The following is a 26,107-nucleotide window of genomic DNA, read 5'->3' as shown; positions in this document are numbered from 1 at the left end:
TTTCTAAAGTAAAAAAAAAAAATTGAAAAAAAAGATTAGCATATAAAGTATAACTAAACCAGAAACAATAAAACTTTGATGGAAAATTGTTACATCGACAGACGGTAATATTCTATCATAAAAAGTCCCAATAATAAAAGTTTAATGTTTTCATTGCCATGTGTAATAACTTTATTGACTCTAATAAAACAATATGGCTGCATTCTCCATTTCAACATCAGCTGTAAGAGAAAACATTTCAGGTTAAAAGGGGGCCTAATCATAAAACTATACACGATAGAGACTAACAGATGTGTGGTGATATTTACATGATAGGGACCTACAGAGGTTTGATGAGCTATACACGATAAGGACTTACACATGTGTTGTGCGATTGATTACACGATAGGGGCTTACAGATGTGTGGTGAGATTGATTAATCGATATGGACTTACAGATGTGTTGTGCGATTGATTACACGATAGGGGCTTACAGATGTGTGGTGAGATTGATTACACGATAGGGGCTTACAGATGTGTTGTGCGATTGATTACACGATAGGGGCTTACAGATGTACGGTGAGATTGATTACACGATAGGGGCTTACATATGTGTGGTGCGATTGATTACACGATAGGGGCTTACAGATTTGTGGTGAGATTGATAACGCGATAGGGGCTTAGAGATGTGTGGTGAGATTGATTACACGATAGGGACTTAGAGATGTGTGGTGAGATTGATTACATGATAGGGGCTTAGAGATGTGTGGTGAGATTGATTACACGATACGAGCTTACAGATGTGTTGTGATATTGATTACATGATAGGGGCTTACAGATGTGTTGTGAGATTGATTACACGATAGGGGCTTAGAGATGTGTGGTGAGATTGATTACATGATAGGGGCTTACAGATGTGTTGTGAGATTGATTACACGATAGGGGCTTAGAGATGTGTGGTGAGATTGATTACATTATAGGGGCTTACGGATTTGTGGTGAGATTGATTACATGATAAGGGCTTAGAGATGTGTGGTGAGATTGATTACATGATAGGGGCTTAGAGATGTGTGGTGAGATTGATTACACGATACGAGCTTACAGATGTGTTGTGATATTGATTACATGATAGGGGCTTACAGATGTGTTGTGAGATTGATTACACGATAGGGGCTTAGAGATGTGTGGTGAGATTGATTACATTATAGGGGCTTACGGATTTGTGGTGAGATTGATTACACGATAGGGGCTTAGAGATGTGTGGTGAGATTGATTACATGATAAGGGCTTAGAGATGTGTGGTGAGATTGATTACATGATAGGGGCTTAGAGATGTGTGGTGAGATTGATTACACGATAGGGGCTTAGAGATGTGTGGTGAGATTGATTACATTATAGGGGCTTACGGATTTGTGGTGAGATTGATTACACGATAGGGGCTTAGAGATGTGTGGTGAGATTGATTACATGATAGGGGCTTAGAGATGTGTGGTGAGATTGATTACACGATAGGGGCTTAGAGATGTGTGGTGAGATTGATTTCAACACAAGAGCCACATGAAAGTATATCACTTTTGAGCCGAATGTGTACCTCAAGTTGTTTATATGTGCGTGTAGAATTAGTCATTTCAGGAGTTATGTGTCCTTGTCAAATAGAAAAAGTTTAAACTGCATACAGAACACAAACACACATCTAGGAATAGAAGTTCAAAGAATTTGTATCCATTCAATTTGAAAAGCATTTCAAGTCTAAAAGATGTTTTAGTGCGATTTTTCTATTCAGTATTTGTTTTCTATTCTATTAGTTTGTGATTTCGTAAGCTATTTTATTATGTTACTATAAAAGGTTATTCCTAATAGGTTCATGATAACAAAAATTAAATATAGTCTCTTGAACATGTAAAAATGGATCGAACTAAATGACATATAAACAAGGTTACAAAAGACAGTTTCTGTGGAAACACAAACTCAAAATCGGCCCCCGAAGTGGTCCACCCAGGCAGGCTTCAATATTTTCAGAAAGAACATCCGAATGAAATTATATCAAAGACCAATGAGAGACAAGAATGGAGAAAGAAGGTTAACAGATCTTGTGTAGTGCCCCAACGGTCCCGCAGATCAAAGGATAGGTGAAAGTGAATGTAAAGTTAGATGTGAACCTTGGCCTAACTAGTTCCCCTTTCAGACCTTGTGGTCTTTATGGCAGATGATGTAAGGTTCATCTGTTTTTGTGGCCTACGGTTAACGAGGGTGTCATGTAGCCAGCACAACGACCAACCGCCTTTGCCTTCCCCAACTAATGTCAGGTACCCATTAGAGCTGGATGGACTCAGAGGTGCCCAAGGATTCCGAAGTTTAAAATCCCAGTCTTCACCAGGATTCGAACACGGGACCCCCGGTTCGGAAGCCAAGCGCTTTACCGCTTAGCTACCGCGCCTCCCCTGGCCTAACTGAAATCTTATTATTGATGTAATTGCTTTATAAAAGACTCAATCTCTTAATAGGAACCTTTTTTTTTTTAGGATAGTGGAAACCTCAAGCAAGGGCCGTATTATGGGCAATGCCTCTGATAATTTCTTTAAAAAATGGAGTTTACAAGATTACTATTTGTTTTAAATTATGTCTAACTTATAATGCATACTAAATAGATTTTTTCTCTTAAAAAATAGTAAACATTTGTTTTTGTGTAAATATAGTACTTAGTATAACAGCACTAACATAATTAACAATAGAAATATAAAAACAAAACTTGTGACAAAAAATCTACAACCGTTTGCATAAATGTGTTAAATATATGAAAATGTGTTGCCTCCCCTAATAAAGTGCCTCAAATGTTTGAGTGTTTTATAGTTAATAGTTGTAAAAGTGGTAAATTTTTTATATAAAAACTGTTTGCATAAATGATTTAAAAAATTAGATTTTTCGCTTTCAGAATAGAAATAAGTAGCCGTTGCATCAGAACTTTGAAAGGTCTAAAATATTGTGATGTCTGATTTTCACTAGCTTTTCTAGTTTACGAGATCTAAATGGGACGGACGGACAGAGGACAGACATTTCACACAAAACTAATAGCATCTTTTCCCCTTTCGGAAGCCGCTAAAAATAATGCTTAAATCTGAATTACATATATCAACATTTACATTCTTGTCCAGGGCTTGTATTTGAATGTGTAATATGTGAGCTATTAAATTTGTTTAGATTATTGTATTTGATTATTCAAATATGTAACAAACAGAGAGCTGACTAATCTATACCACATTCAATGTCTTTTCATTGGATTATAGAAAACCTAGCTTTGTTTTCTTTGTGATATATTCTATATGTTTTACAACACGAAATATTGTAAAACAAAGTACATTAACCTACTGTTTAAAAAAAAAAGCAAATGTAAGTTGTACTTAAGCGTGGTTAATGCCATTTATTTTTTTCCTTTGCATTTAAAAACATTTAGTTTGTTTATTTTTTAACGCTTCTGTCTATCACAGGCATAAAAACATTACTGATGTCTCTAGATGCTAGATAGAAGATATGTTGGCATAGGTCCTTTTGTTACAAACTGTGTTTGCTATCATTCAGGATAAGGTTAAATGTATAGTTTTACTTTACCATGGCTTGCACGTGAATGTGTGTAGCTGTAGATGAGATGTGTGAGTTTAAAGTGTATGGTGACAGGACTGTACAGCTAGTTGAGGATTGGACACAGAGACTGAAAGTGCTACTATGTTCAGAGTCGGAGCGGAGCTAGTCGAGAGTTGTGGGTGCAGGAACGTTTTTCTTTATCGTACGTAGTCCATATCGTTCTATTACCATTGAATTGATCACCTACATTCGTACTACTTGGGAATAAGTCGAACAGTGAATGAAGTGTTTCATAACAGATAACTCATAGTAATCTGGGACTTCAATGCTCGAGTGGGAAATGATTACAACACTTGGCCGGGTGTCCTAGGCAGATACAGAGTACAACACTTGCCCGGGTGTCCTAGGCAGATACAGAGTACAACACTTGGCCGGGTGTCCTAGGCAGATACAGAGTACAACACTTGGCCGGGTGTCCTAGGCAGATACAGAATACAACACTTGGCCGGGTGTCCTAGGCAGATACAGAGTACAACACTTGGATGTGTGTACTAGGCAGATACAATGAACAACATTTGGATGGGTGTCCTAGGCAGACATTGACTACAATACTTGGACGGCATTTTCTCCACAATCATCTGACATTTTTTTCTGATTTGGGAGGTGTCGTTAATATAGTTCAATCAGTACTAGAACACAAAGAAGTAACACAGTGTTAGTTGTAATTGTATTGGGTTTAATACCTTCAAACTCAAACCTGAAACAAATATAAAATATGGATGCAGAACTTATAATAATATTGATCGAAGACTGACCAATCGTGTTCGATAAGTAGCGACCATCTTTCCTTCCTATTAGCATCTCCAAGCTTTTTAAAATATCCCCTTTCCATAGTTACCAAGAGGTTTCTTGACCCACCTTCCTTCTATCGTACTCTCTGTCTTAACCCTTTAATAAGTTTAAGAAATGTATAGCTATATCTGGATATGTCTGTTGTTTTGTTCACAGCGCTCTTGTAATCTAAAGTCAGTTAACCTTTCCCTGGTGGCTGACTTTAAACTGTCCAGCGTGAAGCTATACACACCTGTAACCAGCTCGCTGTCTGCCCTGTAGTTTACACACTGGAATTAGACAGCATATATCAAAATATTTTTCAACTAGGCAATGCTTCCAGGTATATTCAGATTGCTGAACTATAAGTATCAGAAACTGAAACTCCTTTAGCAAAACAATAGCCTTTAAATAATTAGACACAATTTAATCAATTTAAAAAAAAAGAAAGAAAAAGAATGCCTAAGTGCTACTGACTGAAATCAAAGGAAAAACATGTAAAGTGAAATTAAGCAAATATAAACAAAGTTCATTTAAGATTATGAGGCAACCTGCCCAAACAGTGACAATGGTTTATATTGCCACTGCAGTAATGCCAATACTTACATTCTCTTGCAGACGATAATTGCTAACTAATGATAATAATAATAAGGCTTGCTTTTAATTCCGAAGATTAAAAAGGGATGCAGTATTTCCGTGGCCACGCAGCCCTAGCTGTGACCCACATATTTTGCCACATCCAGGCAAGCACAAACAAATAATTGCTAATTAATGCTGCCTAAAATTTATAATCTTGATTGTTCATAAAGCATTGATGTTCAAAAACAGACAACTTTAGTGAGTGAGACAATGTACTTGTATCACTTGTGTTCTCCTCGTTTACTGCCTTCTACCAATGTACGTCAGTTCTATGTCTTTCTCTGGTTTTTTCTTCATTACTGAAGGGAAAAAAACTCGTATTAGTATACAGAAATAAAACTTGGGCTTTTCTAACTATATTTCAAATCTAAACTAGCCAAGAAAAAAGTATATAATAGAAAAAAAAAAAAAAGCTTATGTAAATTGTAATTTTATCAATTAGTTTGGATAAGTCATGGGATTATACGTTTCATTGACCTAGACATAACAAATCTCTGCGATTTGAAATATTTACCAATTGTTGTTTAGCTTTTAGCTTTCTCAAAGCCCTATGACCCTATTTCTTGCCTTGACCAGTTGTAAAGGTCGAGGGAAGAAGGGGTATAATTGTGAATGTTTACGTGATCGTTTATTAAATGCATTAAAAAAAAAGTTTAATCAGGGCGCCAGAGTTCTAAAGGGGATTAATTAAACTTATACCACCACATTGGTCTAGTACGATTTCTTTCCCTTGTTCAAAACACCTAACATAACAATTAATTATCAATGTTTTGGTTAATTTTGTGTTTATTGTTGTAAGGTAAAAGAAAAAAGTCTGAAGTTTAATCCGAGATTGGGTGTTAGGTAGATTGTGTGTACGTTTGATTATCTGCACTAAAAGAGAGACAAACAGAGCGAGTTGATATAAGCTTTGTAATACAACTACGATCGCTCTACGTAAAATCCATATAAATTAAACAAAGAAAGCATGATCTCGATAATGGGTTACCCTGTCGCTCACTTATGGTTGTGAAAGAACTATTGTGAATATTTTGTTGAAACTGAATTAAAGTAGCCTTCTGTTTGATTAAAGTTTAACATTTTAGATTCGTTCTCCTTTTTTAAAGTAGTTAAATACAGGTAGAAACAAAAGACAAGTATAAATACTTTTATACTGTTATTGCTTTAGATCTAATATCTATAAGAGACAAAGACTTTTATGTTATCACTGTAGTCAGTAAGAGTAATCCAATGAACAGTGCAGAAAAGAAAATGGCTTTGTGATATAAAATGTCATTGATGAATAAAACCATACTTACAATATTTAATGATAAATGGAAGACATACTGATCCAACCAAAGATTGAATGCATATTAAAATAATCAAATAGACCCAGGGTTCATCTATACAATAGCGATCGATTTCTGAAACACAAGGTTAATGACACATTTTTTACTTGTAAAGTTTTTTTTAGTTAAATTGTTTGGTCATAGAGAACATAATGATTTCAATCTATATTATATGCACAAGGGCCCTGATTCATTCATGTACTGACACGACTGGTGACCGGTCAATTCATCCCTGGTCACTTCATCCCCTGCCAATTCAACACCGGTCACTTCATCCCCAGTCACTTCATCCCCAGTCACTTCATCCCCAGTCATCTCATCTTAATCGGTCACTTCATCCTCGTCACTTCCTCCCCGGTCATTTCATAACTAATTCTCCCAATCGCCATGGACGAACAAATACAAACTGACTATTATCGCTTTACATTGCTCGGCCATTGTGCGAAATGGTAGTGCTAATGTATTAGATATAGCCCTGTCTGCCGGTCAGAGAATGTAGAGTCGCGACAGGCCAAAGTAGAAAAAAACAATATTAATTTTAAGAACACCGGTTATTGACCACGCGCTTTGGTTATTTGTGGTCGGTCGAACAAGACAGGGTAAAAACCGCGGTCCAGACAGCATTCGTGCGAGATGAACAGTGCACTTCTGAAGGTGTACGATCCCCAGCTGATTGTTGGCACTTTGGTACGATGGCTGGGACGCTTCCAACACAACAAAGGCTGTGAGCTTCATAGGCAGTGGAGTAGACCAGACTTATAGGATGGTGGTGGCAACTTAATCATGCCATCGTAGCCCAGATCCGAGTAGGTCACTGTCCCATTCGGACGGTTTCAAGAAAACTACCACACACGGTGTCGCCACTGCATCGAGGAAGTAGAAACAGTAAATCACAGTCTTTATGAATGTTACGTTCGAGGATCTGATATAGAGAGAACTGGCTCGTGTGCAGCAATCGGTCTGTCCTTGTACGCGGACAAGGCGACCTTCAAACTCACTGCTCACTCCTTTCACGTGTTCTAACGAAGTAATCTAAGCATGTTTCGTTAATAATACAATATTCATGAGTTCACATAGCTCTAATGTGCATCTGATCTTACAATTAGAAAATGATTATCTGTTTGACTGTAATTGTACGATAAATGTTAATAGAAACAGGCTAATGAATATTTCAGGTGTTTAAAAAAAATTATTTAGGACTCCTTTACATAAACATACTCACTTGTATGTGTACATAGCAGTACAAACTCTATAATGATAAACAACAAGTAAGTTGCACTTTGATAAATTGCCATTATCTTCCATATGTGTAAAGCTGTATCACCAGTATCTGTTGTAAGTATATATATATATATATATATATAATGTAAATAGCTTTTATGTAGTGTATCTCATATGATTATAGCATGCCAAGTGTGATATGGTCCAATCTCTTTGTGGACCAGTTGGGGGTGGGGAGGGTGTCTGTAATTTCTTGAGTCGCTGCACAAACACAACTCTGCTCGGGTCGCGATTTGAACTTGAGCCTCTTGGTTGGGTTGGTAAGCCGTGGCCAAGCCGTTTTGGCCTTTTCATCACATTAATTCATGTATGGAAACTAAAATTCATTAAAATTTAATAATTGATACAAATTTTCAAGAGACAATAATAAAGTTTTAGGCTTAAAGTTAAATCAACATTTGTATCAAAGTAGAATTAATTAAATTTGAAAAGAGCAGTTCTTTTTAAATAAACGTAATAAAAATATATAAGGAATAACAGCAGCTTACATTCTATAGAAGTAGCAGCGATGATGACTAGAATAATCTGAGCAATGACAGATACAAATAGAACAATCAGTAGAGGATTGATGGGCGTGCCGTTGTCTTTTAAAGCTGAAAAAATACAAGAAACCCTATTAAAACCTTTTAGAATTATTTATTTTTCAAAAGTATGAATTTTAGTCTGTATATGAAAAGACTGATTGAAAAAACCTACGAAACAAATCAAATATAAAATAGCTTTACAGACAGTTAAAACCAACAACATATAATGAGAAATGCTTGTAATATATCAACTACTACATACAAACTGATAGTTACAAAATAAAACCGGTTTCGCAGATTTTATAAATCGCAACATTACATGCTATATAGTGCCTGTGTTCCAATTCTTGCTTACTTTTCATTTCCTTACATGAATCTTTCTCAAGCTTTTAAAAATAGTATTTTATAACTACTAATATTATACAATTTTAAATGTTTTTTAGCAGCCCCCATAAGGGGAAAAGCCGCCATTAGGTTTGTGCAAAATGTCCATCCGTCACAATCATATCTCGAAAACTAGAAGAAAAAAATGAAAAATATTTTTAACCATGCGATGCAGCTTGAAAAGTTTCGGTGCAACGGCTACTTTTGGTTTTCTAAAAGCAAACGTTTAGTTTATAACATTAATTATAGAAGCGATTAGTTCATAAAAATACACCAATTCTAAAACAATTACATAAATGTAAGGGAGGTAATGTTAAAAATATGTTATTAAAGAAAGACAATATTCTGTGTATTTTCAGTATCATGAAGTCAAATATATTTATAAAATGTACACGAAATGTTCATAACAAATATAAATATTAGTTAAAGGCTTTTTTTTATGGTCAACTAGCTGCTAAAATTAAAAGAAAATATTTATGTTTGTTTATAAAGGCTAAGAATTCACTTTGTATGTAAATATCATGCACATATTTTAAAATGTACTTTTTATGCAGCGACTTTCGTGCAGTAGCGTGACAAGCAGATGCGGGCCCTGGTACCAAATAGTTCCCTCACATTTTTTTTATCAGATTTTATTTATTTTTTTGTTTAATGCCCCCATCAGAATTAAAGACGCTTATTTTTTGTGCGTTTGTCTCTTGGTCGGTCTGTCCGTCACTTTTTGAAAAAACAACACTGAAAGTTATTGAAAATCTGATTAAACCTTTAATGTTCCTTCAGAAATATTGCAATAGTTTTAAGTATCTATAATAGATTGTTCCTGATGTTTTTGTGAAAACCAAATCAATGCCAAAGAATGTTTGTTTGCTCTTCCAACTTATATTACATTTAAATTCCGTGCTTAAACGTTGTAAAAACAAATGATCAATTATATATTGTTTCGGTTTTTTAAAGTAAATATAGCATAGAAATGATTTATATTACATTATCTATGAAGTTGTTCTGGATATTGTTTTATAAAAAAAATGTCAAATGATTATTTGAAATAGCATCATCAACTTACATATTACCCTTATTTTCTTGTACAATAGGTTACTATAGTTTATTGATATCCAATTGTTCCGTATTTGAACTTAAAACATTTTTTAAAATGACTTTTTTTCAAAAATATGGACAATAGGTTGTTAATGATTTTAAAATAATAATGTAATTTACTAGAAACGATTATATGAAAAACACTTTTTAGACTAATTTATCAATGAATTTTCTTGCTGAAAAATAACAGAAGTTTTTTTTTTATTTGTAAAGAATACTAAAGAATGTTCGGTTTGGGTTTTGAAAAAGAAATCAAACTACATTACTTAAATTTTCTTTTAAATTGTCGCCAAAATTGTACCAAATTTTATTTGAAAACTCTACTAACACAAATAACTGCTTGAAATCCCTCTTCGAATAAATAAAACAAATAATCTTCTTATTTATGAATATCGGTTGTTGCGGATTTTTTAACTCTATGTAAAATCGCACTTCTGTGGTACATTACATATCATTTTCGAGTTAAACGTTTTAAAATCTAATTATCGTTAATATTATGCTCCCATTTTTAAGGAAAACAACATCTTAACACCAAAGTATGGTATGAAAATCTTTCCACAAGGCTATGGTACATCTAATTTTCATACGAGACCATTCCAAAAAATGTAATTAACGGTATTAGATTTATTTAGAATTCTCTTATTCTCTCACTATAAATACAAACATCCGGAACAATCTATTATAGATACTTAACACTATTGCGATATTTTGGAAGGAAAATTAAAAGTTCATCAAATTTTCAAAAGATTTTTTTTTCTATATAAACGTGACAGACAAAACGCACAAAAATGCGGTCACTTCATCTTTGGTCAATTCAAACCGGTCATTTCATTTTGTTTATTGATATTTATCCATATCTAATGTGTTACACTTTTTGTGATTTAAATAGAAAATGAACATATTAAATATTGATACCCTTATGATTTTTACAATTACTCTTTGTTAGATAAAATGATCAGATGCTGAAAATGATCAAATGCTGAAAATAACTAGGGGATGAAGTGACTGAGGATGAAATGACCAGGGGATGAAATGACCTGGGATGAAGTGACCAGAGATGAAGAGACGTGGAGGAAATGACCAGGGGATGAAATGACCGGGGATGAAGTGACTCAAGATGAAGTGACCTGGGATAGAATGACCGGAGATGAAGTGACCAGGGATGAATTGACCGGGGATGAAATGACAAGTCACCTTTTTTTTTAAATAACATTCCTCTTAAAAAAAATAATGATAACAATAACAGAAATTAATGAAGATTGCATTTCCTGGTACAGGTATTTCAGCCTAGACAATCAGTTCCATAACATTTTCATCCAAATCTTTTTGATACATGAACTGATAAAATAGGAACATAAAAGACGTATAAATAGTGTAGCGGTTATATAAAGATCGCATAATACTTACTGATGAGTATACAGACTGAAGATATTAAAATCACTATGATAGTAATCACAACGTGGGTTAGAACAACATCCTGGCACATGTCCACACAAGAGTTTTGATTGTCTCTAGCTGTAAGAAAGCAAAAAAAAAATTTGAAAAAAAACTGTTTTAACAAAGCTTATATAAGAAAAATAACTGTACAGCCATATATCTCAATACTGCAAAATTTATTTCTTTTTTGTATATCAAACAAATTAGTGAATTACCTCTAATTTATTGATTAATTGGCTAATATTTGTATTGATTTATATTTTGTTACCCGGGCATGCTACCATGCATCGTAGGGGCGCCCGGGTGGAAACGATCGTAGGAGGAAACGATTAGGCCGAATGGGTAGCAAAACAAGACTCCCGTGGGGGTGTAAGAGCATCTTCATTGCACTGCGCGAAGTTGTAAAAAAGCTCCCACAGCCTTGTCACACCCAGGCACCGTTCATCAAGGGGCCGTTACATAAATTGCGTGTCCTACACAGATTAACCTGGTATAGACAGAACAGTGTTCTCTTTTCTCATTCAAACCGGTGAGAGGGAGCTCTTGTTTACTTTGCCTGGCCTAGAGTTCCAAGAGCTGAAGGCTCTACCTGACATTTTCAAGAACAAGAAGATGGGTTGTTAGGTAGGGTCAACGAATAATTGTGCAAAGTTTCAACCTGATCCGAGAATAGGAAGTGGGAGAAATAACGTGTACATAAGTTGTACTAGACAAACCGAGTACATTAATATAAGCTATGTAAAAATAGAACATGTACTTACAATAAATATTACACCTATAAGACTGATGCCTCTGACAATCGTCCACTTCAATATAAGAGACTGTAACATTTTCAAATATCACAGCGGGGGTTAATGTATACATAACACAACCATTAAATGATGAGTTCAGTATAGTGCTAGATCTCGTAGAAATGTGTAGCGTGTAGTTTAACACACTTTGAACACACCACGTGATCTCTACGTCTCTTATTTCTGTCGGTTTTGTGATATTGCACATATATTTGTCTTGACTCTGTCCGTTAATCAGCAATGTTAAATTAACAGGCGCTGAAAGTAGACATTATTCCTGATTAGTACAACAGTGTTACGTATTTGTCGGTGAACCGATTGTTTGTCAAACAAATGTCAGTCTACAATGTTGTCATGTGAACCATTTGTCGGTGAACCATCTTCGATGAACCAGTTGTCTGAACAGTTGTCCAGAAAACCAGGTGAACTAATTGTCGGTGAACCATCTTCGATGAACCAGTTGTCTGAACAGTTGTCCAGAAAACCAGGTGAACCAGTTGTCGGTAAAAGATTTGTTTGGTGACCGACTGAGGATGAAAGAATTGTCGGGTGAACAAAATGTCGTTTGGGATAGTCAGTCATACAGTATATCATAAGAATTCTGTTAACTACATAGATCACGCTCAATAGCAAGAACTACCAAATGTTTCAATCTATCTTTGAAAATTGTTGACCTCAAGTAATTCTTCATTAGTATGAGGCGCGAGAAACTTCTTTCACTAGATTCCAATATTACGGGTATTGCGTAATGCCTTTTTTTTATCACGCGTAGGATTTGCGTTTTCCATATTGAATGACACCCCAAAATGACAATTTTTGTCTATATATTTCAGGAGATTTGTATGAGTTTTCAAAAGATGTTAATATTTCCAGGACTTTTTCGTATATTTTGCAATTTCAGGAGATTTTAGGAGGCTGCGGGAAATCTGTTATAAGTTGTTAAATGGTTTAATTTAATAATCTATACACCTAGAATTAGCGCAGGTCCTATGAAAGTGCTGGGCACACTGCGGACCCATAGATTGCAGCGGCCTAAGGCTGGCCCTGCAAAATAGCGGAGTAAGCTACGCCACCGGTGGACATGTTCATTATGGTTAGTTTAGAACTACTAAATGCTTATTAAAAGATTGATTTAAAATAAGTGATGCAATGTCACTCTATATCAGATTAGTTTTCTTTTTTTTTTTTTAAATTATTTTACAATTACTTGTTTTGTTTAATTCTCTTCTTAGCTTCTAGCGCCAAAAATGGCTTGAGCGGAAACTTTGCAAGTGTCGGCGGCTTACTTTTGGAGCTTGACTAGTACAACAAGTGCCAGTACAGGAGGGGCAAGAGCAATTTAGACCTACTTCGTTCACATTACTCATGTAAAATATAGGACTATTAATATAAACTAACTAAAAAAAAGGCTAAAATGAAACTATTTACAGTAAACTTTTGGTAACTTTGTTTCTGCAGTCATGTTCCAATCTCCACTTGTAGCGTTGCTTAAAATGAATTGAAGTGTTCTCTCAGAATGCTCCAAGTTGGCAGTCATGTTCAGAATTAAACTGAGAACTCCGTCGTCATTACTCTGACAGTAGCAGTTGGACTTTGAGTGGTCACTTTCACACGAACTGTTCCACACTTTGACACTGCACATCTAGTAGCGAGCCAGAGAGAAACAAAACATTTCAAACACTTTTTTTTACTCTGACTAAAGATTCTTAATCTAATGAGTAAAAAAGTTAAGTTCCCATTTCAGACCTTCTGATCTATAATGCAGATGATGTAAAGCGCATCTGTTTCTTTGGCCAATGGTTAACAAGCAGGGTGTCACGTGGCCAGCACAACGACAAACCGCCTTTAATTTCCCCAATGTAAGTCAGGTAACCCATAAGACGCTGGGGGGCCCAAACAGTCCGAACTTCAAAATCTCAGTCTTTACTGAGATTCGAACCCAGGACTCTAAGTTTGTAAGCCAGCGATTAACCAATCAGTCATCGCGTCCCAAAATATCATCACAAAACAATATAAATAAACAGAAAACAAATGTTCCAAATGTTTTCCTAGCCTTATCAAGCAATACACCCATATTGCATAATATTTTAATGACATTAACTTTAAAATATTAATCATATTTTTACTATAAAGTTAACTATAAAATTCATAATTTTCTGATTAAGTTCAGTACAATAATCTACTCTTTATTTACATTTTTTTAAAAATAGATTATATTCCGGTTTTGTAATGAAATGAGAAAAGTGAAGGCTCTATATTGAACTTAGGATTAACGTCCCAAATGAAAGAATGCTTCATGGGATGATCACCGCTGCCACCTCAATACTAAAAGAAATGTCTGGGACACAAGAAAAGATGATAAGTTGTTAACCCTGTTTCTGTGATGCTAAATAAGTATTTTCAGTATTCTGTACTTAGCATTCACTAAAAAGAAACTAGCTTTTTATTGATTCTCTTTTATAAGGAAAAGCATTTATTTAATTATAAGCTTAGGCTTAAACTCTATTGCATACAGACACACATTTTAATAACTATATTTTCAACAAGATTTTACTTGTTCAAAACTCTGGGACAATGATTGCTCCATTTGGAAGTGAGCAACGTACAATTGAGACATATTCAAATGTGATGTTTGAAGGACTGCAAGGTACACCAGACTATCCGATTCATCAACGTATCTTTCCTGGCACGATGACTCCAATGATGTTTTGTTATACTTGGATATCTTTAAAATCTCATTAGAGTGCTGAGCAACACAGTCTGAGGAAAAATATTTACGTAGATTGTATTTAGGTTATACTATAGATGGAATGAGAAAAGTGAATGCTCTATAGTACTCTAAAAAAAAAGTATAGAAAAATATTTACGTAGGTCAGGATAAAAAACTCTTTTGTTCCCCTGGCAATCAAATCATGAAATAGAAACAATCTGGTATAAACTTTTCACATGTAAATTATGAGTGAGTCTGGTGTGAATGTACTTTTTAGTTTTTTATAGTTATAATGTTTTGTTTAATGTAATGCACAAATTGTAAAACAAATTTCCTTCCGGACAATAAAGATTATTCTGATTCTATACTGATCACTCAAGCACCACGCCTCTTTTAGCATTAATGTTATACAATGTAAACCACGCACATTTCCACATCAACACACAAACAAGTTGTTGCCAATGTATTTATAAAGTATATAAACTTATTCGAATAATTCGTTAATTAAATGAAAGAATTATAATATAACTATTGAAGTCAAGTCATCTGGATTCAGTAGATTCTGTTACGGCTCAAGCTAAAATTTGACATAAATAAAACAATTTTTGTTTTTGTTTTTAGCTGTTATAAATATGCACCGCACTATTTGAACGATACTGAATGTTCAATGTATACAGCGATCTTATGTTTAGTGTGTAGGTTTAAAATACAAGACAACGGGAGAGTCTAGATTCGCTAAGCAAATAATAGCAATGTAATGGAAGTAGGTTTGTTAAATAAACATACGTTTGTAGATATATGTATGTGTTATTCTAACTAGTAAAGTACAGTAGGAAAGATACCAATAAATAACAGTTAACGATGGGCTATGTGTGCATGTCAAAATGAAAATCAGTTTTCCTCCCTTACCGTTCTGTAGCTACGAGTGGAATGTTTTCACCAATACATTTCCAGGTTATGACACGCATGGTAGTTTGTGAATAATTTAGTGGGAGAGAGTTGAAACAGAGCATTTCATGAGAGAGAACAGATACAGAACTCTGAGAATTAGAAAGAGAGCGAGAGAGAGAGAGAGAGAGAGAGAGAGTTGATGAGAGAGAAGGAGAGCTGTGAAAAAGAGAAAGAAAGTTACAGGTATTGAAAGAAATTAAGCAAAATATAAAAGTCTAATTTGATAAACAAACAAAAAATACACAGCTTAACTAATATGAAGTATTGTATATTTATATGTATCAATACTGTAAGATTTATTTCCCTTCATCTATAGCAAACTAGTTAGTTACCACTAATAAATTGATCCATTTGTTACTTTTTTAAAATTTGATTTATATTTTGTGAGGAACAATGTCAACTTCATCAGAGAATGGAAAGTGGAGCAATAACGTGTAAACACGGAGGAAGCGAAACGGGAAAGAAAGAGATAAAAAGAGAAAGACAGCAAAAGAAAGAAAAAGAGAAAGAGAGAAAAAAAGAGAAAAAGAGAAAGAGAGAGCAAAAGAGAGAAAAACAAACAAATATAGAAATATTCATTTAAAAACAAAACAAAACACAAATGTGATGGGAAGAAAAAAAAAGAGAGAAGGAGATTAAATAACTAACATGAAAAGTATTTGATCCAATCGATAAATGCAAGCATATATATATGTATATTGTTATATTTACCAATAAAAAAAGAGATTAGGATTAGCTTCAGAAAACTTGACTCCTTCATTATATCTCCGCCTTCTTTAGATACTTTCATAACAGCTTATGTCACAGAACACAACATCTGGCGCTAAACATGACAAGTCACTTGAAGTAGACTTTTTTAGTTATAAAATCTTCTCTAAAAATGTGCCATTTTGAAATAAAAACAAAGAGTCAACTACTTGAAAGAATAATAGCCAATGACTTTCATGTACTTCTACCACTTCTGAATCTTAACATTTTTGACAGAAATAAAACGTCATAACGTTATTTTGGAACGCAAACTGAAACAAAAATCACACGTCATTTCCTACGCTACATGTCTCCACTGAAATGAGAATACAATTTTCATATTTGTTGGACAACGTGCTTGACACTTATACTGTAAAGTGTCTATGTACCTAAAGCTAATTAGTACATAATCTAGATTTTCACCAGATGAATCCGTTTTTCTCATGAAGTGTAAACGAAATTCACAAACTCTATATCCACTGAAACTTATTTGAGCTATTCAAAACAATAAATGATACCAAATCATCTACGGCTGAACCACGTCACAGATGAATAGCTAAAACAATGTTAATTCCTGTTATTACAAGATATTAAAAAAAAAAACGAATTGTTAAATATAGGTGATTCTTTCCTTTAATGCGTTTTATTGTCTGAATTTCAGTGATTGAATATAAAGTTTTAAAGACAAACTAGAGCATGGAAATAAAAGCGCCATTCGTAAGTCATTTTGCGCCTACGTAAAAATTCATGGTAGATCGTGTCAACCTACACCCTGTGTGCAAATTTCTAAAACCAATAAGGCTTGTCATTGAGAATGAAGAGGGTGATGCATTCGGCTCATTTTACAAATGGGACCGTACTTTCCACATGGGAACGGCCATGTGTTTGAGAGCTAAGAATTCAAAGAAATTAGGTAGAGATACATACTTCTAATCATAGATGGATACATAGATTTGATACATACATAGATTTTGGAATGTCTAGAGCCGCACAATTAATTAACATGACATTTTCTACACAGGTTTCTCTTACCTAATTGGTGCTTAATTTTGAAACGGTTTTGATAGATTCGCAATATAAGTGCGGTATTAGCAAAAGAAATCACGTTGAAGTCCAACATATAGATAGATAGATAGATAGATAGATAGATAGATAGATAGATAGATAGATAGATAGATAGATAGATAGATAGATAGATAGATAGATAGATAGATAGATAGATAGATAGATAGATTAAAAAAAAACAGTAACGAACATTGTCAACATTTTTCTAAGGACACACAATGAAAGAGAGAGAGAGAGAGAGAGAAAGAGAGAGAGAGAGAGAGAGAGAGAGAGAAAGAGAGAGAGAGAGAGAGAGAGAATCTAAAAATAGCTGTCAGGTGAGGGTTGTTGTAGAAAGCAGAAAGGTAGAAATGTAAATGACCACAAATCAAACACTTCACTTCAGCCTCTGTTTGATGAACTTAGTGACCTCCCCACTACTCTCAACATCTCGTTCAGTTGAAACTGTGTGTCCGGATACGTGACAGCTTTCAGTGAACTCTTTGCAGTGTATAGCGATACATTCCTCTGTGTCTCTTATACGCTTTAAAAGTATTCATTTTGTTTAGGAAATGTTATAAATATTCAGTTTAAGATTGAAACAAACTTAGCCACACGGACGCTATGCAACGAAGTATCCACCAGTATTACATTTGGAACATAAAAAAATAAAATTGTGTTTAAGTATCAACTCAGGACTACTAAGTAACACCATGGCAGACACAAAATAAAGCAGTGAGATTCATAACAAACGAATATTGACATTTGATTAGATTAGTTTAAAAATTTATTAAATTTAGACACCCTTCAGGATAGAAAATTTCTACTTAAAGTAGCAATTAAACACTGAGCTATAACCTTCAAATACGAAAACGGAACCTAATAAAACACTCAGAAAGAAACAAAGATAAAGGAATATGCCTTGTCCCATATGGTTAAACAAATGCATACAAACACTCCTTCTTCCCTAGTGCTATTAGAGTACGGAATGGGTTGCTTGAGTCAGCCAGGAAAAAAAATTACTTGGCAGAGTTTAGGTCTTTGATTTTAACATGCATGACTAGATTGACCAAGGGACACGCGTAAGCCATAATCATCTTCTTTTGCAAGTAACGTCTGTATTTTATAATAACAACGGCTAAAGGTTACTGACTACCCTAAAGAGTAGAAAAATTCAGTTTTAGAAAGCCAGAATTATCCATTAATAGATTGGAAAGTTAATTAACAGCTGATAAATAACTTATTTGTATGGGTGCTTAACAGAAAGCAAATTAGCCTACTTGAATGCTTTTACCAAAGATGCCTGAGCTCTATCATGGACATACGTTGGCAAGACGACACTACACACAGCGATGTCCTTGTGATCGACGCTATGTACAGTATAGGGGGACTTCTTATGGTCCAACAGTTACGCTGGGCAGGGCACGAATCCCGCATGGGGGATGTACGTATGCCAAAAGCAGTCTTTTTTTTTTTTTTGTGAGCTGAAAGGTGGTCGACGTAATAGAGGTGCCCAGAGGAAACGCTTGAAAGACCAGCTTAAGCGCCATCTTACTTTAACTGAAATAGAAGAGAGCACCTCGGAACGAGACATCTGGAGACACATATGAGGCCAAAAGAAAATCCATTGCCGAAGTTATGTCTGTGCTCGATGTGTCAAAATATGTAGTTCACAGCTGGGGTTGCGTTGCAACGGTAAAAAAATGCACTTCTCATTAATCTGCGGACTCGAGGACAAGCATTATTATTATTATTATAGAACAATTATTTTATTTTATTTTCAACTTTCTCACTTTTTAGTATTGAATTATTTATTTATTTTTTTATAATAGAAAAAGAAACAATGAAATGATAATAGCAACAATACAATAGTCGATTTCTTGACGTAGGAAGTCGTTATTGAAGGAAGTGTAATGGTACTAATATGAAAGGTTGTGCGTGCATTGGGATATCTTTATTAAGCTTTTATCACCTCACTCTGTCTGTATGGTAAAAAGTGTGTACATATTTCTCCCACACACAATGAAAGCTGAAATTTTGCACAATTATTTTTTTTACCTGACAACACAAGAATAAAAAAAAATAAAAATAATAATAAATAATTGTTAATTGACTATTGGTATACAATAATTTTATTTGATATCTTAAACGAGGGAAGGAACTCGTACTTATAGATGTGGTGGTATAAGTTGAATTAGTCCCCTTGAGGAACGATCATGTTAACATTCACGAATATACCACTTTCTTCCCTCCACCTTTGACAACTGGTCCAGACAGGTGATAGGATCATAGCGCTTGGAGAAAGCTAAAAGCTAAACAATAATCTTGGTAAAAATAGTTCTATCGCACAGATTTGTATGCCCAAGTCAATCATACATATATAATTAGAGGACTAATTTCTAACTAATTGATACAATTTTACTTAATGTAAGCTTTGTTTTATAAATAAGTATTTTGTTAATGTTTTTCTTGTTATGTAAATGTGATGATACAAACAAGATGTTGTTTTTTTACCATATACAACCTTCTAATTTCATGTTATTCTTGAGAACGGGATAAACAGAAAGCTTGCATCACGACTAAATTTACTATTAACTTTCGATTAGTTTGATATGAGTACCAGATAAAAAGCAACAGAGCCAGGTCATGGTATGGTTAGCATTCAAGTTAATTATTATTAGTCGATAGGCGGCGTAGCTTATGCCGCTATTTTGCAGAGCCGGCCTTTGGCCACTACAGCCTATGCGACCGCCAAGGGCCCCCGCACTTTCGACTTTAGTAGGACCCGCGCTAATTTGAGGTGTATAAATTATGTAATTAAATCATTGTATAACTTATAACAGATAACCAGGGGCCTCCTGTCGATTTACCAGGAGCTCCTGGAAATCTTCAGAAATTGCAAAATATATGAAAAAGTCCTGGAAATATCCGGAAATTATTAAAATCTTTAGAAAACTCATACACATCTCCTGAAATATATAGACAAAAATTTGCATTTTGGGGTGTCATTCAATATGAAAAAAGGCCAATCCTACGCGCGATAAACAAAAACGGCATTGTGCAATACCCGTAATTGTGTCATCTGGTGAAAGAAGCTTCTCGCGCCTCAAACTAATGAAGAATAACTTGAGATCAACAATTCTCGTAGATAGATTGAAACATTTGGTAGTTCTTGCTATTGAGCGTGATATATGAAGGAAACAGAAGTCTTATGATATACTGTATGACTTCGCTATACGCATGGCTCGTGTAGTAATTCTGTGCGTAGTAAAGAATGAATAAAATGCAAAGAAGAATTTATTTTTTAATACTAACTCTTAATTTTCACTTATTATCCGTATCCCTACCCAAACTGGGCCTCGCAAAATCCATTTCGCATTGGGCCCAAAATGGTTAAGTCCGGCCCTTTTAATTTTTGATGGGTAAATACTACTTGTTCTCCCCCCACCCCCTCTTTTTTTCGCCTCTAAAATTACATTGGGTAACTCTAGTCCGTCCGGCTTGCAGAAATAAAAGAGTGATCTTTCCATTACTTTGGTGTCCAAACACTTGAGCCATTAAGAGAATTATATATATATAGTTTCTAACCAGCGGGTACAAATATCAATCATATTGAAAGTATACATATTTTTCCTTTACTTAGGTTCAAATTAGCTAGGTTTACTCCGTATGTCCACAATATCTACCTGGTGGTGCCTTATTGTTCTGTGAATTTTTACATTAAACAATTATTTTGGACGATGGCAGTTGATTGCTATTTTTCATTGCCACTGATAGTATAGGTTCCAGGTATGTTGACTTAACCCAAGTATTTCTGATAGAATCCGTACTGACTTTGAGGGACGTAACTCTTAACATACTGTTTTTGTTATTGGTGACTTCTCTTGCTACTTTGTTTACACAGTGATGTCAGCTGTCTCCAAGGAAGTATTTTTGTACCGAATCGTAACTTACCAAAACAAAAAAAAAATCCTTTTATACAGTCGAATCTTGTTGATAGTACAATCGCGTGTCAATTGAACAATTGTATTTGTTTTTCCTTAAGCACTAGTGCTACAAAATCAGTTATTACGCATATAGAAATGTGGGATAACAATCAAATTGCACTCTATCCAGAAGAAATGCTGAATCTAATAGTGAATAAATAAATGAGAAATGAACAAGCTCTCATTCAAATCACAAAAAAGATGATGCCTACTAAATTAAATTATGGCTTTTTTATAGCGCTACTTTCATGCTTATGTCATGCTCAGAGCGCTTTGCTCCAATCTAAGTTGTGGACCAGTGGGGAGGGGGTATCTAGGAGAAGGTTTTTCCGTTCTGCTTTTATGCGCTCAATAAACACAACTCTGCCCGAGTCGGGTGTCGAACCTCGAGAGGCCCTTCATAGGTAGCCAAGCCAAGCCAAGTTCAAGCGCACTTAGCCTCTCTACCACGTTTATTATAAATAAGCTATAAGTTAGAAGCTATCCCGACATAACCAACATCTAATCTTTCGACTCAGGACTGGACACAACAGAGTGGGACAACATATGTACTGGATGCTCAAAAGTTGATCTAGTGAAATACGCCCATGTGGAGTGTCACCAGAGAATGCTGGTCATGTCCTACATAACTGCACTCTTTACCAAGAGACCCGAACAAGACACTGGTACTAAAACACCCAAATAGAAAGAAAACTATATGGAGAGCTGTGTGATTAGGAAACCACTGCGCAGTTCATCTCATATATTGGTCTAGTCATCTGAACGCTCATACAGTTCATTGGTCTGGTCATCTGAACGCTCATACAGTTCATTGGTCTGGTCATCTGAACGTTCATACAGTTTATTGGTCTGGTCATCTGAACGTTCATACAGTTCATTGGTCTGGTCATCTGAACGTTCATACAGTTCATTGGTCTGGTCATCTGAACGTTCATACAGTTCATTGGTCTGGTCATCTGAACGCTCATACAGTTCATTGGTCTAGTCATCTGAACGCTCATACAGTTCATTGGTCTAGTCATCTGAACGCTCATACAGTTCATTGGTCTGGTCATCTGAACGCTCATACAGTTCATTGGTCTGGTCATCTGAACGTTCATACAGTTCATTGGTCTGGTCATCTGAACGCTCATACAGTTCATTGGTCTGGTCATCTGAACACTCCAACAGTTCATTGGTCTGGTCATCTGAACACTCCAACAGTTCATTGGTCTGGTCATCTGAACACTCCAACAGTTCATTGGTCTGGTCATCTGAACGCTCATACAGTTCATTGGTCTGGTCATCTGAACGTTCCAATCTAAAAATGAGAACGATAAAGAAGAAGAAAAATAAATAATAACAGTATACAAATAGCATAATCAAAATAACCAAATGAAAACTAAGAAAAGTAATAATGATGTAACTGGTACATTACATTAGAAATAATAATAATAATAATAAACAACGGGCTATCTAGGTTTAACTATGTAGTTTTAATATTGATAGGGATTCTGCAGTTTTGAAAATACTATTGATTCCTCAGTTTCAATGTTAGCAGATTTGAGGTTACGTTTTATTACATTTATGTAACGGAGGTGGGGGCGACCAGTTTTTCTTTAATACCTTGAGGAACGGCGCATGGATTATCGACAGGGTCGTGAGAGCTCTCTTTCAACTCCGTCCGTGCAATGGGTCCATTCTCGCGTACCCTTGGACACTCCCATGGGAGTTTTGTTTTGCCATTTATTTAGCCTAGTTACCCCCTCAAGTAACCGTTTCCACCCGGGTGCCACGTTGAGGCAGAACAGCGTACCCGGGGCCACCTTAACCCACTGGCGGATCCAGGGGGGGGGGGGGGGGCGGACGAATTTTAGCATAGAATTCACACAATTTGTATACGAATTTATTACTCATTTTCCCCCCCACTCCACTCGAAAGTTTATTGGGGGGGGGGCGGGATTGATGCCATCGCCTCCTCCCGATCCCACCAAATCGGCCAACATGCTATTGGAGTGTTCAGATGACTAGACCAATACATGAGATGAACTGCGCAGTGGTTTCCAAATCAGGGAGCTCTCCATATAGTTTTCTTTCTATTGGGGTGTCTTAGGGCCAATGTCTTGTACGGGCCTCTTGATAAAGAGAGCAGTTTTGGAAGACGTGGTCGGCTTTCTCTGATGATACTCCACATGGGCAGATTTCACTGGTTCCAATTTTGAGCTTCCGGTACATGTGTTGTCGCATTCTGTTGTGTCCGGTCCTGAGTCGAAAGATTAGATGTTGATCTTGTCGGGATAGCTTATAGTAAGCGTCATCTTCCTTTTGATTTGGATATATATATCCTACGATATAAGTAGGCACTTTTATGTGCCGTCTGAAGCTTTATTTTCCCTAATAAGACAACGAACATACCATAATTAGGAACTTGTTGACCCAACGAAAGATAATCAAAGTCTCCCAAAACTAGCCAGAGTTGGGTTCTGTTATAAATATACAAATCATTTTTTGTTGAATATGTAAGCTCTTCTGGCAAGTAGTTACGCCTACGGTTATTTTATACAAATTCAATATCAGTAATATACACTAGGTTAATTTAATATTGTTGGCACAGCAATTTCGTTTGTTTAGTAAATGACCAGCTAGGGACGGTCCTATAGTTTGCGGGGCCCTATGCGAAACGGATTGCATGGGTCCAGTCTGGGTAATGATAGGATACTAATTAAAATTTAAGATTTTGTATTAGAAAAAAAATTCGTCTTATCATTTTATTCATACTTTACTAAGTACAAAATTACTGTCAAATTAACTTTACGACCCACCTACATTATAGATCTAGATAGTAGTTTTCCAACAAAAAGCCGATAAACATTCAGAGCTGCCTTTTAGATTTACTATCGACTAGCAAAATATTGCTTTGAGATCGAGATAGATTTAGATCTATATTAAAGTAAATTAAGCATTATCAGCCGCGAATGTAGATATCACTTACCTTGAAGGAGCTCTTGAGAGTGTCTTTGTAACCCTTGTATTGACCGTACAGAAGTCGTTTGGAAAGGCGATTGTCTGGCATACGGACTACATGTCCCGCCCATCGAATTTGGGACCATTTTATTGTCGCATCGATACTGTACATGTTGGACAGCTTTAAGATTTCTGTGTCTGGTATATGGTCGGACCAACGCACCTTATGGATACTCCTTATACAGAGTAGGTGGAAGGAGTTTAGCTTTTTGGTGTGGCGGGAATATAGGGTCCAGGACTCTGATTCATATAGGGGTGACGGGAGAACTACAGCAGTTTTGTGGATATTCTGAGTCCTCTACGTTGCCACACTTGTTCTTGAAGTCTGCCAAAAGCAGCACTGGCACGAGCAACACGGAAGTCAACCTCATCATCTAGGTTGGCGTTTGCTGATATGATGCTTCCCAGATAGAGAAACATTTTGACGTTTGCTAGTTGCTGTCCATCTATAAGAATGTCTGGTTCTGTGACAGCTTTATTTGGAGGAGGTAGGTGCAGTATTTCTGTCTTTTTTACATTTATGACGAGGCCAAAATTTTTGCAGGCAGAAGTGAAGAGGGACAGTCTCTTTGGAAGGTCTTCTTCGTTTGCGACATTTAGGGCACAGACATCTGCGAATAGCAGGTCTCTGATGCAGTCGTAGTTTTCCTTGGTCTCTTGTGTCTCTGAGTATTGAAAAAACTTGCATTGGTGCTATATCGTATGCAAACTCCAATGCTTTCGGTGCGAAAAGCATCTTTCAGCATCTATCTATCTATCTATCTATCTATCTATCTATCTATCTATCTATCTATCTATCTATCTATCTATCTATCTATCTATCTATCTATCTATCTATCTATCTATCTATCTATATAAACCAGAGAACGCAGAAATAAAAAAATTAAATATATTGAAACAAGCACATTTTGTTAATGGTGCCGAGTCTGATTTGTGTTACAACAAAAGTTTTATAAAAAAAAAAAAATTTAAAAAATCCCATTAGAATCAATATATCTCATCACTGGACCAGTTCCTCCAATTTTCCAAGCTGCTGAAGCGGTCAATACTGTGTTATAATTCATTGATCTATCACACAGCAGTGTTCGTTCAGTGTGTTGGGACAGAATTAACAGAATTTAATTGGATGTACATTGTAACACGATATAGAGAGCTCTGCATTAAAATATAAAATAATTCAATACATATTTAAAACACCCTTGAACAAGAAATCTAGATATAAGCCTACGATTAAGGTGAGATGTATCAAACTATTAGATATAGAGCTTCTTCATAGACACGTTTACATAGTCTCGTTAAATCTTATCACAGCTTTTAGGGATTTCACAATAATTTATATTGAAAATACATGCGGTCCAAATAGAAAGTCAAATGAAAAAGAAATGTTTGTATGAATTGTAGCCTAACAGTATAAAATCTAAACTGTGGTAAAGAGTTGGAATATGAAATCCACCACGTAAAAAAACAATATTTTAAAAATCTGACATCATTTGTAGCTCAAAGCGGACCAGTTATTTTATTTCAGGGGGCTGGGAGATTTTGTTTAAAGCGGACCAGTTCTTTACTTTCAGGGGGATGAGGGATTTGTTCAAAGCAGAGCAGTTCTTTTCTTTCAGGTGGCTGAGAGATTCAGGCTTCTCGGAAAGCTAGAGTTCCACGGAACACAGTTTGGGAAACACTGAACTATAAAATAATGTAACTCCCTCCAATGCGCGGTTATCGATTGTTTTGCTTCCTTTTTTTTTGTCACGCTACGGGTCACCCATAGGCTGCCGTACAACCCGGGCTTTGTTGGAGTC

The 26,107-nt window shown here is 35.5% G+C and overlaps 2 protein-coding genes across 2 annotated transcripts in view; one reads left to right on the top strand and one right to left on the bottom strand.

Annotated features, from left to right (window-relative positions):
* Positions 1 to 4,272: 4,272 nt before the first annotated feature.
* Positions 4,273 to 17,189, bottom strand: LOC106060283 (uncharacterized). The gene is made up of 9 exons (XM_056009990.1): positions 16,240 to 17,189; positions 14,422 to 14,627; positions 13,296 to 13,509; positions 11,838 to 12,125; positions 11,047 to 11,154; positions 8,125 to 8,229; positions 7,578 to 7,685; positions 6,326 to 6,430; positions 4,273 to 5,326 (listed from the first exon to the last, which is right to left on the bottom strand). The coding sequence occupies exons 1-9, from the start codon at positions 16,316 to 16,318 to the stop codon at positions 5,268 to 5,270; spliced, it is 1,272 nt and encodes a 423-aa protein (XP_055865965.1). The 5' UTR covers positions 16,319 to 17,189; the 3' UTR covers positions 4,273 to 5,267.
* Positions 17,190 to 25,392: 8,203 nt separating this feature from the next.
* LOC106072770 (alpha-(1,3)-fucosyltransferase C-like) overlaps positions 25,393 to 26,107 on the top strand; it is a 32,565-nt gene continuing 31,850 nt past the window's right edge. The window contains exon 1 of the mRNA XM_013233213.2: positions 25,393 to 25,543. The gene's annotated coding sequence lies outside the window, so the exon portion shown is untranslated. The remainder of the gene's footprint in view (positions 25,544 to 26,107) is intronic.

This window comes from Biomphalaria glabrata, chromosome 14 (assembly GCF_947242115.1).
Source record: "Biomphalaria glabrata chromosome 14, xgBioGlab47.1, whole genome shotgun sequence".
NCBI classification, from domain to species: Eukaryota; Metazoa; Mollusca; class Gastropoda; family Planorbidae; genus Biomphalaria; species Biomphalaria glabrata.
This window is presented reverse-complemented; position numbering and strand designations above follow the sequence as displayed.

Excerpts from the sequence above, each read along its gene's own strand:
- LOC106060283 (XM_056009990.1), bottom strand. The coding sequence starts at position 16,318 with ATGAAAGTATCTAAAGAAGGCGGAGATATAATGAAGGAGTCAAGTTTT. Across the intron at positions 13,510-14,421 it reads TGTCCCAGAGTTTTGAACAA|ATGTGCAGTGTCAAAGTGTG; the intron begins GTAAAATCTTGT and ends GCTCGCTACTAG. Across the intron at positions 5,327-6,325 it reads TCCATTTATCATTAAATATT|TAATGAAGAAAAAACCAGAG; the intron begins GTAAGTATGGTT and ends TTTTCCCTTCAG.